A 14,529-nucleotide genomic window follows, 5' to 3' on the forward strand; every position below is an offset into this window, starting at 1 on the left:
ACCCCATGAGCTCTTCACCTGGATGTTAACAAGGGACTTACACACATTTCTCCATGAGAAGATTATGCCTCCAGACAACCTCAGGGTGAAAGACTCAGAAGAGATCAAGTAAGAATCTACACCTCTTACCTTCTGTGTTAGTGCTCTTTCCCCTACTGTTCTGGCTCCTTAAGAATTAATGGGGGTTATGCATTTAGCCTAGAGGTTTAAATGCCAGTGAAGAGGACTGCATGCCACGTTGGAATGTCTGGGTTTGATGTTCCTCTCTGGCTCTCGACTCCAGTTTCCTGCCTCCCCCAGGGAGGCAGTGGTGATGGTTCAAGTAATTGGGTCCCTGCCACCACATAGGAGACTTGGATTTAGTTCCCTTCTCTCAGCCTCAGCTGTCACAGGCACGTGTGGAGTTAGTTAGCAGATAGAAATTCATTTTCTCTCTCTTTCTCTTTCTTTCTTTCTCTCTCTCTCTCTTTCTGCCTCTCAAATGAATAAATTTTAAAAAATTAGTGGGGTAATTGCATGTATAATGTGTCAGACAAGTAGGAGTTTACAGAGATATGGCCCTGCATTTCCACCCACATTCCAGTTTCAGAAGTCTCAACATTCAACAATTTTCACTTGGAGTCTCTCCAACCTTCAGCCATCTTTCCTTTCCAATGCCCTTAACTTTATCCTCCCGTGGTTGTAACCACTATGGGGACACTCTTCCAACCTCCGGATTATGGTAAAAACAAATATTCTTCCCCAACAATATCAAGCATAATAAATGGATAACAAGCTTATCCCTAGACATTGACTTCCTTCAATTCTGCTGTGCAAATTCTAACAGCTGATTAATTTTACCAGGTCCCTTCCAATTGTTCTCAGAAACCCAACCCCATACCAAAGCACAGCAACTTGCTTAATTGCCCAAAGAAAAAGTCCTTTCTTGTCCTGTGAGGTGACTAACAGACCTTGGAACAGTCTAAAGTTCATGGCCCCAGGACAGGATAAAGATGGGTTGGTGAAGAAAGAAACCCTATCACAGGGCTGGCGCCATGGCTCACTTGGCTAATCCTCCGCCTGTGGTGCCAGCATCCCATATGGGCACTGAGTTCTAGTCCCGGTTGCTTCACTTCCAGTCAAGCTCTCTGCTCTGGCCCAGAAAGGCAGTGGAGGATGGACCAAGTATTTGGGCTCCTGCACCCGCATGGGAGAGCAGGAAGAAGCACCTGACTCCTGGCTTTGGATTGGCGCAGCGCCAGCCATGGCAGCCATTTGGGGAGTGAACCAACGGAAGGAACACCTTTCTCTCTGTCTCTCTCTCTCTCTCTCTCACTGTCTGTAACTCTACCTGTCAAATAAAAAAAAAAAAAGAAAGAAACCCCGTCACAATCTTTAACAAAATTCAGACAGTTGCTCATAAATGGATAGATTATAAAATGTCTCTCACCCTTCCACACATTTCCCTCGTGCTCTACTGAATTTCTTATCTGTTTGCAAAATCAAAGACCAATGCACAAGTTAACAGACGCACTCAAGTTAATAATAAAGTACGTTTTAAATGGGTATCATTTATTGAGCGCTTTCCCGTAAGTCTGACCTCATGCTCTACTCTTTATCGACTCTTCACGAGTCTCTGCAGAAGCTAAGCCTTAGTATTATCGTCATTGTACAGAAGGGAAAAACTGAGAGCAAATTAGTTGGATCTTTTATGCAGCTATTGGGTGTCAGAGCTGATATATGAACTCCGGTCACTGTGACTCCACAGTATGTGCTTTTGTTTGTGTTTTGCTGACTCACTTGGGAATATGAGGAGGCCTGGGCTTTACAAGAAAGGACAGGTTCTGCTACAATCGCCTGATGTCTTTACATTCCAAGCACATGACACAAAATACGGGGTGGGGGGCCCTCAACTGCTGCCTGCATACAGGATGAGAGAGAAATCAGAAGACTGGAAGGAGGAAAAGACAAGCGACTCCACGTGGATTCAATGCTTGAATGAAATGGTAGATTCCACATGGGTGAGTGGAGCACCAAATTCAGCCAGCTTGTGTGCTGTTGTATAAGCCTGTGGCTCCTGAAAAATGAGCTAGGAAAGGATATTTAAGAGAAAATCAGGGGCCAGCGCCATGGCTGACTTGGTTAATCCTCCGCCTGTGGTGCCAGCATCCCATATGGGCACCGGGTTCTAGTCCCGGTTGCTCTTCTTCCAGTCCAGCTCTGTGCTGTGGCCTGGGAGTGCAGTGGAGGATGGCCCAAGTGCTTGGGCCCTGCACCTGCATAGGAGACCAGGAGGAAGCTCCTGGCTCCTGGCCTCGGATTGGTGCAGCACACTGGCCGTAACGGCCATTTGGGGGTGAACCAACAGAAGGAAGACCTTTCTCTCTGTCTCTCTCTCTCACTAACTCTGCCTGTCAAAAAAAAAAAAAAAAAAAGAGAGAGAGAGAGAGAGAAAATCAATTTGAGCAAAAGTAACTACCCATTAGTACCCAGTTGTTCGCAGTTACCTGCACACTTTTAGCCAGAGAGTCACAGCCCATTACTGAATGAGGCACATTTCTGTTGTGTATGTGCCATGGGAAAGAAGCTATGTAACTCTACCAACATGGGATGTGAGCTAAAAGAATGGTTTTGTATCAGCACAAAATAAAACACACAGGAAGAGAAGTGATCGCTTTTTCTTGAGAAAAGCCTCATACATACCTGGGGGGAATGCACGTAGGAGACAGCTCTCCAGCAAACCCTGTCTCTGACTTCGAAGCACCTGCAGAAGCCAAGGAGAGAGAAGCAGAAACATCTCACATCCATGACCGCCAAGAGTGGAATCCTCTATGAAGGCATGGACAGCGACACCCCAGCCTCAGCCAGAAGACACGAGCAAGGGTAGCACCCAGGGAATGGGCCCACTCAACTTGGCACCAGGTCTCAGAGGGAAGCAAGGGATAACCTAGGGCTGGTGTCACTGTTCCCTTCCTAGGTACAGGATTCTTTCACAGGCTCCTTAGCACAGGACGAGGCAACAATAAATCATTAGCATCAAACAGAGCTCATGATAAGGGGGAGAACACATCTAGGGGGAAGCTGTGGTTACTGTAGCTTACTCAGTAATCTAAGGGACTCAGTTATAGTCCCAGACTCTCCCTCATCAGGGCTGTTTAAGACACATCTACTGTCCGATAATGAGCAGAAGACATTAGAGGGGAAAAGTTTTGTTTGATTTTATGTTATATGTGAAGTCTTCTCAAATTTTTAAAAATTTTGTTTATTTATTTTCATTTGTATTTGAAAAGCAGAGTAAGAGAAAGAGAGAAAGAGAGAGAAAAAAAGAGAGAGAGATCTCCCATCTGCCACTCCCCAAATGCCCTCAACAATTAGGACTGGGCCATGCCAAAGTTAGGAGCTTAGAACTCAGTCAGATTCTCCCATGTGGATGGCAGGGACACAAGTACTTGGGCCACCATCTGCTGCATCCCAGGGAGCATATCAGCTAGAAATTGGATTTTAAGAAGCCAGCGTTTTGTCGTAGGGGGTTAAGTCACCGCCTGCAATGCTGGCATCCCATATGGGGACCAGTTTGTGTTCGGGCTGGTTGGTTTCTGATCCTGCTCCCTTCTAATGTGCCTGGGAAAGCAGCAGAGGATGGCCCAAGTGCTTGGGCACCTGCATCCATGTAGGAGACCTGGAAGAAGCTCCTGGCTTCTGCCTAGCCCTGCTCTGGCCTTTGTGGCCATTTGGGGAGTGAACCAGCAAATGGAAGATCTCTCTGTGTGTGTATGTGTGTGTGTGTATGTGTAATTCTGACTTATAAATAAAATAAGTCTTTTAAAAAAAGAAACTGGATTTTAAGTGCAGGAACCAAGACTCAAATTAGGTACTCTAATATGGAATACAGGTGTCCCAAGCAGCAACTTTGACTGTGTGCCAAACACCCACCTGTCAGTATTCTTAATTTTAAAAAGAGAAAGATCCACTCATTCACTCTCATTAAATCAAAGGCATAGCAACAGACTTCACGTGGGGACCATTGCAGTTGGTTAATATTCTAAAACAGAACTGTACAATGTTCAGCAGTGGTGTCAATACTTCTGTTAGGCAGGCTCAGTGAAACTTGATTCCATCACTGAAAATATCTAAGTCTTAGATTCTAAGACAAAGAAAGCGATTTAGACTTACAAATTAGACTGGATGATTTGTAGGGAGACAATTCTGAATGTGTGAGGGAGGGTTAGAAGTAGGGTTTGGGGAAAATAACAAGAGGAAGGAAGAAACTTGAAACCACTACCGTTTCAACAACGCCCTTATTTTCTGCAAGTAGCTATCAAAATCATTCAGCATTTTTTAGACACAAACAGTTTTGCATCTTAATAGTAGCTGATAAACAATCTCCTTTCACATTTATGCACAGGCATCTAAAAAAAACAGTGATTTTTTTTTCTACTAAAAGGAAAAATATCACATTTCTCTCAAGGAAAGAAATGAAGTCAAAATCATTGCCAACGTGAACACTGGCATTTAAGAAACACAAGCTACTGACAGATGGTTAATGGTCTGAGTATCAGCAAAATCAAAGCAAGGAAATTGCTAAACGGAGTCTAATCGTTCAAAAGATAATTGCATATAGCAGTTCTCTCACATTTACTTGCTGCTGGCGTTGACATCAGATGAGTTACTCGGTGCATCTTTGGAAGGCCGTTTGTTCAAACTTCACAGATTTTCTGCAAAAGACGTTAAAAAAAGGTGGACTATATATTAAAAATAGAAAAAATGATGCCAAACAGATGGCATCTACTAATTGCACTAGTCAGATTTGTTTACCGAAGTAATAGAGAGAGATAGGCTTGAGCGCAAGAGACCAGATTGCAGGACTTCACTCAAAGTGTGTCTGCTTCTAAGATTTTGTCTTACATTTTCCATTGTCTCACTTGGTGCATTTAAATAATATCCTCCCTTTATAAATAAAGACATCGTTGTATTTGGGAACACTAGACTCACAATGGTTGATTTGTAATTCAAATAAAAATAATGAGTGAGTTCGTTGATTAAGAAATCTGGAAAAACTACCAGCTCTAGAGCCCTCCAAACAAACATATTTATATTTTAATCATGCACCACAAATCAACCCCATTATCAAGTTTCAGACAGCGCTTTGGCACTCATGTCTGTCTTTGGCCCAACAGCTTGAACCATTGACAGGTAGTCACAGAGACAGTCAGTGCAATTGTTATCAGCCTAGACATTCCAAAAACAGCATAATCAGTGTTACACTAAAAATAGTGTGCCATTGGACAGTGCCTACAAACTCAGTTCCCATGAAGAGTTAGTTTACTCTCTCAATTACAAATTAGCAATAGCAAAGTACGTACATTATGCCAGCCTTAGTCATTTAGCTCTCATCCCATAATTCTACCTTCAGTAGACTGTTGGATTTTGTACTCGTATTTACCACTACTCCAGCAGCTTTATAAGGTAAGACTAAGTTATTTCTGATTTGCCAACGCTAACCACACTTTGTAATATAATAATGAGCAATGGATTGCTTTTGTAGCTGTAATACAATGAATCAAACCACACTCATTCTATAGCTCCAAATTACTTCAATCAACTGTATATAATCTATATTAGCACACAGAGAAACCTACTTATAAAGACCTTTCAAGATGTCAGAAGAACTTGCTGGCATTCCTTGGAAGATTTCTGAATCAAAGCACACATTTACAGATTCTGTTTGTTTGGAATATAAAATAATATTATTTACAATATAATATATTAGTCTGCCCCCTGCCCTTTGCATTCTTGCTGCATAAGAGTGTGCCCAGCCCAAATTACTCTGCTAGTTTTTCCCAAGAGTTAAATTAGTTTTAAGCCAAGAACTTCTGCAGCAGACAGCAAGTTATTATTATATCTTACAACTGCTTGTGGCTGTCACAGGCAGTAAACTGACAGTTAGCTGAGAATTAGTAACAGAAAAAAAGGCTGCAGACACAATTCGAGAACTTTTCAAGAAACACACGCTCTCTATCTACCAGTTCCACCAAAGCAACACATCTGTTCTGAAAAATAATGTTCCCACACACATTCCTTCCAAAGGGAGATCCCTGTCTCTTCTTCCAGTTGACAAATGCCAAAAATAATTACTGAAGTGTGCAGCTTCCTGTGGTCGGCAGCGGAGAAACCGAGGACTGAGCCGATCTTCAGTCGAAAACTGGATGTCACAAAGTCAACAGGTGCAGAACCCCGCGATAAAGGGAACCCCTTCCTCCCTTCTACCCAGATCACCGTGTGCAGGCATTTGCAGAGAAGTTGTCTTCTGCAGCCCGGCCCCTGTCCTTTGGAAGGTTTCTTAGAACAGAGACTCAAGTGCGTAGTTCTGGGGAGAGTCAGCCTTCCCACCCTCTTGTTTTCTTTCAAAATCAGCCTGCGAAACCAGAGGCAGAGAAGCAGAATGAGGTCACACTTCCTGCCGGGCTCCCACCAGAGGCGCTCACGGAGAAGCTTGGTGAAGAGTTAAGAGAGGCTCCCGGATCTGCAGCCCAGGACGTGCAGCCCATGAGTCAGGCCAGCCGGGCTCGCCATGGTTGCTGGAGGGACGCGTTTACGAGCCAACTCAACACCCCCAGTGGCAAGAACATGAGAAAATCTCCCAGTGAAGTGATACTTCCTGCTCAACATCTTCTGGTCACACTTGACTATGAGTAGTACAGAGGAGGGCTTTTGCCCAAGCCACTTAGATTTAAGGCATGGACACTCTTACATTCAGAATCCTGGCAAATAACAGGAGCTGGATCTTATGAAAATATCTCTAGTGGCACCATACTGATTTACCAAACTTTGGACATCCCCCCTCACAAAAAAAAAAAAATTCTATGGGTGGTATTTTAACTTTATATTATAGGAAAGCTCAAAGAACTTGACGCTTTTTGTAGCTCCCTACATATCTGCTATGACAATCAAAGAAACTCATTTTCTAGCAATATAGAGATAGCTTTGGGTAGCAGAAAGAACATGGGTTTTGGAATCACACAGATTGATGTTCAAATTGGCATCCCAGCTGTGTGGCTACAGACTTGTAATTGAACTTCCTGTCAGTTATATAGGCTAGCTTACAGAATTAAAGGAGATCAACGAAGTGAAAACTAACCGAGTCCTCAGCACAGACGTGCAAGGCAGCTTCCTCACTCATTTTCTGTAAACCAGCACCTCCTCTGACCCAGTGGTCAGGCCGGCAGAGAAGCCCATCCCATCCTTTCTGGTGTTCTCTTTCCCTCCAAGGTTAGGCTACTCAGCAGGATCTCATGGAGTATGTGGCCCGGGGCAGCAGAAAGGGGGCCCATCAAGTTTCAAGGTTCCCGACCTCCTGAACTTCATATTCTTGTTGAGTGTGGGCTGAAGTTCATGACCTGCTCCTTGTGAGTACAGTAAGGTCAAGGTCATCGGTTGTCATCACCACAATTTGGCTGCAAATGATGGTGGCGTCTGTCTTGCTGGACCCTCCCTAGCACCTTCTTGGCTTGCTCAAGCTGCCGTGGTGGACAGACCCACCAAGGGACCAAGCGTAGTCCCAAAGGCTGGGAGGGAACTGAGGCCTTCAGGCCAACACCCAGGAATGTGGCCTAGAACCACATGCAAAGACTTAGGAAAGGATCCTTCTCCAACGGGGCCTTGAGAGGACTACAGCCCCAGCTGACACCTGGACCATACCCTGTGAAAGACGCAGAAACAGAGGACCCCTCTTAGTCCTGCCCACATTCCTGACCCATGAAAACTGGGAGCTAATAAATGGCGTTTTCAGTCACCAAGTTTTGGGGTAATTTGTTTCGTGGAAATAAAGAGCTAATACCTAGTGCTAACAAATGCTTACTGCTTGAGCTGTCTGTCAGTGCTGACCACTGCCATGGCTCTCTGCTGCTGTAGCGCCTCCCTTAGACTATGCACTCATAAATTCAAGGCTACTGGTCACATCTACCTCTATGCCGGATAGCTATTCTGTTCTGCAGCTGTCCTGGGAGCCCCCAGCACCTTCATCTGTTAGTCAAAGCTGTCTCCTTCCTCTCCTAGACTGTGATCTCTTGTAGAGGAGGAGGGCCAATCCTTTAGACTTCAAGATCTCTGTATCTGTCTGTGTTGCCAAATCTTCTCCAGGGAGCTCACATCAGAATGAGTTTGCTGTTTCTTTAAAGGTCTGGTACATGTTGGATTCTCATTAATGATCCAAATAATCACCCATTTTATGGAGTGTGCGAGGCCGTGTTCTATGCCCTTTTCATCTATCAGCACAGTGAATTGTTATACCCACCTCTTGACAGATGCTGTTACTATCCCCATTTTAAAATTATTTACTTACCAGAGAGAGAGGAGTTCCCATGGGCTGTTTCACTCCCCAAATTTCTATGACTGGAGCTGGGCTGGGCTGAAGCCAGGAGCAGGGAACTCAGTCCAGGTCTCCCATGTGGGTGGCAGGGACCTAACCACTGAGCCATCACGTGCACATTAGCTGGAGGATGGAATCCAGGCTCTTCAATATGAGATGCAGGCCGCCCACGTGTAGCCTAACCAATAGGCCAACTACCCACTCCTGTTAACCCCACTTACAGATGACCAAACTGAGGCACAGAGTTAAATACGTCTTCCAAACACGCCTAGCTGGTTGGCAAGAAGCCAGCAGAGCTGGCTGTAGGGCTCCTGGGTGTGTATCCGTAGAAGCAATAATGACCCTATCAGATACGTATAAACATTTCCTATGAATGAGACACCACACTAAACACTGTATGTACATGGCCTTGTTTAATCCTCACCCAGACCTGGAAAACAAGTTAATGAATATCCACACGTGATATGGAGGGTTAGAGAGTCTGCCCCCATGTCTCAGCGTTGCCAGGAGCCAGAGTGAGAATCCCAACCCTGCAGCTCCTCACGGCTCTGCTCTCTGCAGGCCCACGTGTCTCCCTGTCGTTTCTCAAACACGAGATCCGTGCCAACTTCAAGATCTTCAAGATTGGCTCTGTCTCTGCCAGAGCATCCCTGCAACTGTCACCGCCCTTTCGTCCCCAGCTCCCTCAGCCCTCTCTTTCACGGTCTGGCTACCTCGCCTTCCACTCCATCCCCCACTCTGTCTCTGCTTTATTCTTCTCCTGAGCACTTTCGCCAGGCAACAGAGGTTGCTCAGTTAGAGCACAAACCTTCAACGGGCAGACTCTTGTCACTTCCCCTCATTTCTACAGGGCCTGTATCAAGAATTGTGCTGCCCCTTTAACAGGTCATCAGGTTAATATTTGTAGAATCAACCAATACATGAATGAAAATCCAGGTGAATCTGATTTCAGAATCCTTATTCTGCATGCTATAAACCAGTGTCTGTAAAAGTATGCTCTACATACCATTAACAGATTATGTGTGTGGGTAGGGAAATGGGTGAGCCGTAGACTCATGTACAAAAGGTCCCAGGACAGTTTATATATTTAAACAAAACCAGAGGTTACTATGGATTTTGTGATATAGGGCCTTGGGACCGTGCACAAGGCAAATGGTCTTACCAATTCTCAAAGTTATTTGCCTTGGGAATTTCCAGTCAGAGGATACCTCTAGAGACCTGTGTTCCAGAGTTGTGCTTTGCCAACTGCTATGAAGGGTTGAATGTGCTCCCCAGGCCCCTGCGGGAGTGCAGGATCTGAGGAGCAGAGCAAGGCTGCCTCCACCAGGTGCACTTGGCCACCAGTGCACACACTTTGGAAAACACCAACATAAACGCATGAGCTTGATGATTGGTTGAAAAATACGACGACCAATAAACAAAGCCGCCTGCAGGCTTGCTTGAGTACTTCCTGACCCCCCTTCCTGCCTGGGCTTCTCTCTCCTCTGCTACTTTGTGTCCCCTTTTCTTGCTCATGTGAGAAAATTGGCAGAGGGGCCAGCATTGTGGCAGAGTGGGTAAAGCTGCCGCCTGTGATGCCAGCATCCCGTATGGGTGCCAGTTCGTGTCCCGGCTGCTCCTCTTCTGAACCAGTTCCCTGCTGACGCACCTGGGAAAAGCATCAAAGATGGTCCAAGTGTTTGGGCCCCCACCACCCACGTGGGAGACCTGTAAGAAGCTCCTGGCTCCTGACTTTGACTGGGCCCAGCCTTTGCTGTTGCGGTCATCTGGGGAGTGAACCAGAGGGTGGAACGACTCCCTCTGTGTGTCCGCCCCCCACCCCATAACTCTGACTTTCAAATCAATTCTTTTAAAGCAAGAAACTGGGCAGAAATCAACACCATATCTCCCTCTGCTCCTGAATGCCACCCTTGCTTCATCGCACCTGTCTCCTCTGGGGCTCCAGCTACTGCCTTCTCTTGTCTGGACTTCACACCTGCCTCCTGTCTGCTTGCCACACGCCAGACCAGCCTCTACGCTGCAGCCAGAATGACTTTTCATTATGAATCTCTGATTGTGTCACTCCTCTACATCTTCCCTGGCTTATCACTGCTCCTCTCTCTCTCTTCAAGTTCCAAACCCTCCTCTTGGTCTGCAAGACTCTTCGGGATCCGGCCTGGCCCATTTTCCAGTTTCATCTTTCTCTCACCACACTTGACCTTTCTTCTTGAACTCGACTGTACCTTGATATGAAGATTTCCGAACCGTCTTGCCCCAGTGCTCGCCATTCAATACTGATCAAGGGCAGAATGAGGTCTAGAAATAAGTGCTGTTAGAAATGGGAGTGACGGGGGACACATGATTTCAGCTGGCCCAGGAGTACTCTGAAGCAGGATGATGGCATGTTACAGAGCCCCACACCCTGGGAGGAGGGACTGCTCCTGACTGAGAGCCCCGAGTTTTCTCCCAGGTGTGCAGCTCAGGCTCTACCCCTTGGATAATAAAAGTCTCCTGGGGCTGGCGCTGTGCTGTAGTAGGTTAATCCTCCACCTGCTATGTTGGTATCCCATGTGGGCACCAGTTCTAGTTCTGGCTGCTCCTCTTCCCATCCAGCTCTCTGCTACGGCCTGGGAAAGCAGTGGAAGAAGGCCCAAATCCTTGGGCCCTTGCACCCATGTGGGAGACCCAGAAGAAGCTCCTGGCTCCTGGCTTCGAATCGGCTCGGCTCCAGCCATTGCAGCCATTTGGAGAGTGAACAAGCAGATGGAAGAACTTTCTCTCTGTCTCTTCCTCTCACTGTCTGTAACTCAACCTCTCAAATAAATAAATAAAATTTTTAATAAAAAAATTCTCCTTTCTCCTTTGCTCTCTTTGGCCACCTCTGGTGCCTTCCTTGGGGGACTGAGCAACTCTCCCAACCTACTTTCTTTATTTTAAGATTTATTTTTATTTTTTATTTATTTTGGAAGAGTACAGAGAAAGAGAGGAAGAGAGAGACAGAGAAAGAGATCTTCCATCCGCTGGCTCACTCTTCAGATGGCCACAATGGCCAACACTGGACCAGGCAGAAGGCAGGTCAGGAGCTTCATCTGGATTTCCCACATGGGTGGGAAGGCCCCAAGCACTTGGGACATCTGCTGCTGCTTTTCCCAGGCCATTAGCGGGGAGTTGGATTGGAAGTGGAGCAGTCGGGACATGAACTAGCACCCATGACTGATGACAGCTTTGCAGGTGGCAGCTTTACCCACTACAGCACATGGCTGCCCACACCCACCCCCAACCTACTTTCCTTGTGTGGAAGTTGAAAATGGAAAGATTCCTTGGACTTTGTGTTGTCGGAAGTTCTTTGTACTAACCCATCACCTCTTCGACTATGTATGCACTTTCTCAAGAACGGAGACAACAGCTTTTTTATCTGTCTGATTCTGGTCAGCTCCCTGGACAAACATCCACACTTACCGTTCTTTTCAGTTATCCATACCCCTCTGTTTTCAAGCACCTTGAACTTGTCAGAGTATTCACTGCTCAGGTGTCCGTCCTGTGTCTTAGGAATAATCCTCTGTCTTTGAAGAACTTTCAAACTGTTTTGAGTTTATAATAATGAAAAGAGTCCATTGGCAGTGTGAATTGTGGTCAGACAGTGAGATCAGAAAGCCACTAAGGGTAAAAGGGGACTGGGGTGGGGGTTGGGCACAAACATCTGGAGAATAGCTTGATTCAGTTTGAGCCAGGTACTAAGACAAAGTCAATTTGGATTTACTGAAACAGCTCAGGTTGGTTCCCTTGTTATGACACTGGAGTATCTCGTGTCCAGATAAGGACAGAAGAATGAAATCACTAATAGCTTCTCCTGCTTTTTAGAATCTACAGTTTCCACATAGTTAAATTCATTGCCATACTTTCACTATCTGCCTTCACATTTGATTTTCTGTAATCAATGTTCTCAAATTTCTTTTCTTGCTAACGTGTCTTATTAGGACTAAAATAATATTTCTGGAATATTGCTGAAATCCCAGCAGCAATCTTGGGGCTGGACACAAAGTAAGCCCTCAGAAAATGTGTGTCTTCCTGAAATCGTGAAGAATAGAACTGGGACCCCCTTAGAGAAGACAATGACCAGAGATATGAGTTCCAGAAAAGGACGAGAGAGGCACATGAGGAAACACCTGGTGTTTTGATATGTCAGTTATGGTTTGCAAAAACATGTTAACCTTTTTCTATCTAATTTAATACTCATCACAATTCTGTAAAATAATTTTAAAATGCCCTCTTACAGGTGAAGAAAAGCGAATCAGAGAAGTATCTGGTGTGCAAACATACTAACAAGTATCAGGCTGAACATACAGTTCCTGGTCTAACTCCTTTCCTGGTGTAATTACAAATCCCTGCCTTCATTATCTTAGGTTGCCATTAAAAATGAAATAGAAAGAAGAAAATCAATGGGTTAATGTCCTTCAAATTTATGTCTCCTATGATCTTCAAGAAACCAATAATTCTCAAGAAAACAAGAACAATATGAGGAAAGAAAATAAAGAAAACCAAGCCATGTTCACTCACATCCTGGTAAAACTGATTCTTTTGAATGCTTTGAAAAAAACACAAAAGAGGAAGTAATCCAATACCTGATCACATGGATGAGTTGCCTCAATACTTTTGCTAAGACAAACAACGGGTTGTCACAATGCTTTCACTGACCAATACCCTGGCCCGGCCAGAGCCTTTCCCCTCCTACATCTGAGGTGTTGGTCCTGGGCCAACAGTGTAGACAGACCAAGTGCAAGAGACTGGTAGGGGCTCATACACGGACCCTCCCTGCTCTTACCTACAAAGGCCTGCTATTTATCAAAATGGCTCAGTTTGCATGTTGGCCTACTTGAGTATACTATTAAGATCAGGAATTAAGCTTATTTGCTAGTGTGCTCCTTGACCCAGCATGGCACCTGGCACATTGCAGGTGCTGAATAAACGCTTGTAGGAAAGGATGGAAATAGAATATTCTTTATTTGATAGCACTAGAATCAAAATTACAAAGAACTGCAAGGAATTGCTGATTCTAGAATCTGCCTAAAACTCTTATTTGAAGCTTACTCATGCTTCGAATCATAATTCAAGCAATCTTCCATGATTTGTCAATTCAGAATGACCACATCCTCTATTGTCTCTATTACAAACTGAGTTATGTGTGTGTGTCCATCTTCTCACTGTGGTGTCACCTTAGTATTGGAACCAAGTTATATTTTCCTTTCTGTTTCTTCAGTCTCCATCACCAAGTTTCTAAAACTAGGTAGCAATTCAATAAAAGTTTGAGTCCTGTGGAACGAATAGTTGTATCCCCTCCAAATTCACACATCAAAGCATTCATACTCAAGGCGCTGCTATTTAGAGATGGCACTTTGGGCAGGCACTTGCACCATGAGCGTGGAGCACTCACGAATGGTATTAGTGCCCTTTGAAGAAGACACGTGATAGCTGATCTCTTTCTGCCATGTAAAAGGCCACCAACTGCCCACCAAGAATAGTGTTGGACTTCAAAAGCTCTAGAACTGTCACAGATAAATTTGTGTTGTTTCAACCACCCAGATTGTGGGATTTTTGCTATTGCATCCCAAATGAAGTTAAGAGATTAAGTGATAACATAGATGCCTGAAGATGAACGGATGCACACATACGTGTTGTCCGCCGTACTTGAGTGAGTCACTCAATCGCTACCAGCTCTGCTCTCAAGGAAAACAGTGGTTGCTAAGAGATTGAGTGTTGATTGCTGCTAGTTTGGATAGTTACTGTGTTCTGTTGCTCACGCTCTTCTCCCCCTGGTTTTAACACTCTCTCCCAATGTGCTTCTATAAAACAAACACCTAAGGAATCAAAAATATAAATGTTAGGTCAATCACTCACTCCATTTGGTTCATATTTGGCTTACAACTCTCCTTTGGTTTGCTTTTCTAAGTTTGCAAATTGGGGAGCATATTCTCAGCTTTATTGGATGACTGAAAATTGTTACAGGCAGTAGAAATTAGTTGCATTGAATATTATTCTTGTTGCCCAACTTTCATTCTCTTTCTTTCAAGTCACAACATACCAATTTTGCTTTAAACAAACTACTGCTTCCAACGTCTCAGTCCATCTTCTTTGGAACAAATCTCTCCCACCTGTCTGATTAGCAATTGGACCCAGGCCTAAGTCAACTCGATATGGGTCACTCC

General features: G+C 44.8%; 1 protein-coding gene across 7 annotated transcripts in view; it reads right to left on the bottom strand.

Annotated features, from left to right (window-relative positions):
- Positions 1-6,436, bottom strand: part of TMEM71 (transmembrane protein 71) — a 42,119-nt gene extending 35,683 nt beyond the window's left edge. Inside the window, exons 1-4 of one of the 7 annotated variants that reach the window (XM_008255920.4) lie at positions 6,115-6,395; positions 5,619-5,700; positions 4,613-4,694; positions 2,683-2,743 (exon numbers count right to left, since the gene is read on the bottom strand). In XM_008255920.4, coding sequence (XP_008254142.1) covers positions 2,683-2,743; positions 4,613-4,658 — 107 coding nt within the window. In that variant the 5' untranslated portion in view covers positions 4,659-4,694; positions 5,619-5,700; positions 6,115-6,395. Of the gene's footprint in view, positions 1-2,682; positions 2,744-4,612; positions 4,695-5,618; positions 5,701-6,053 lie in introns of all 7 variants that reach the window. The other 6 variants (XM_089335726.1, XM_089335724.1, XM_008255919.5 and 3 more) reach the window with 6 other exon arrangements.
- Between the last annotated feature and the right edge of the window lie 8,093 nt (positions 6,437-14,529).

The sequence above is a fragment of the Oryctolagus cuniculus genome, chromosome 6 (genome assembly GCF_051225735.1).
Source record: "Oryctolagus cuniculus isolate XC-2025 breed Fujian yellow rabbit chromosome 6, ASM5122573v1, whole genome shotgun sequence".
NCBI classification, from domain to species: Eukaryota; Metazoa; Chordata; class Mammalia; order Lagomorpha; family Leporidae; genus Oryctolagus; species Oryctolagus cuniculus.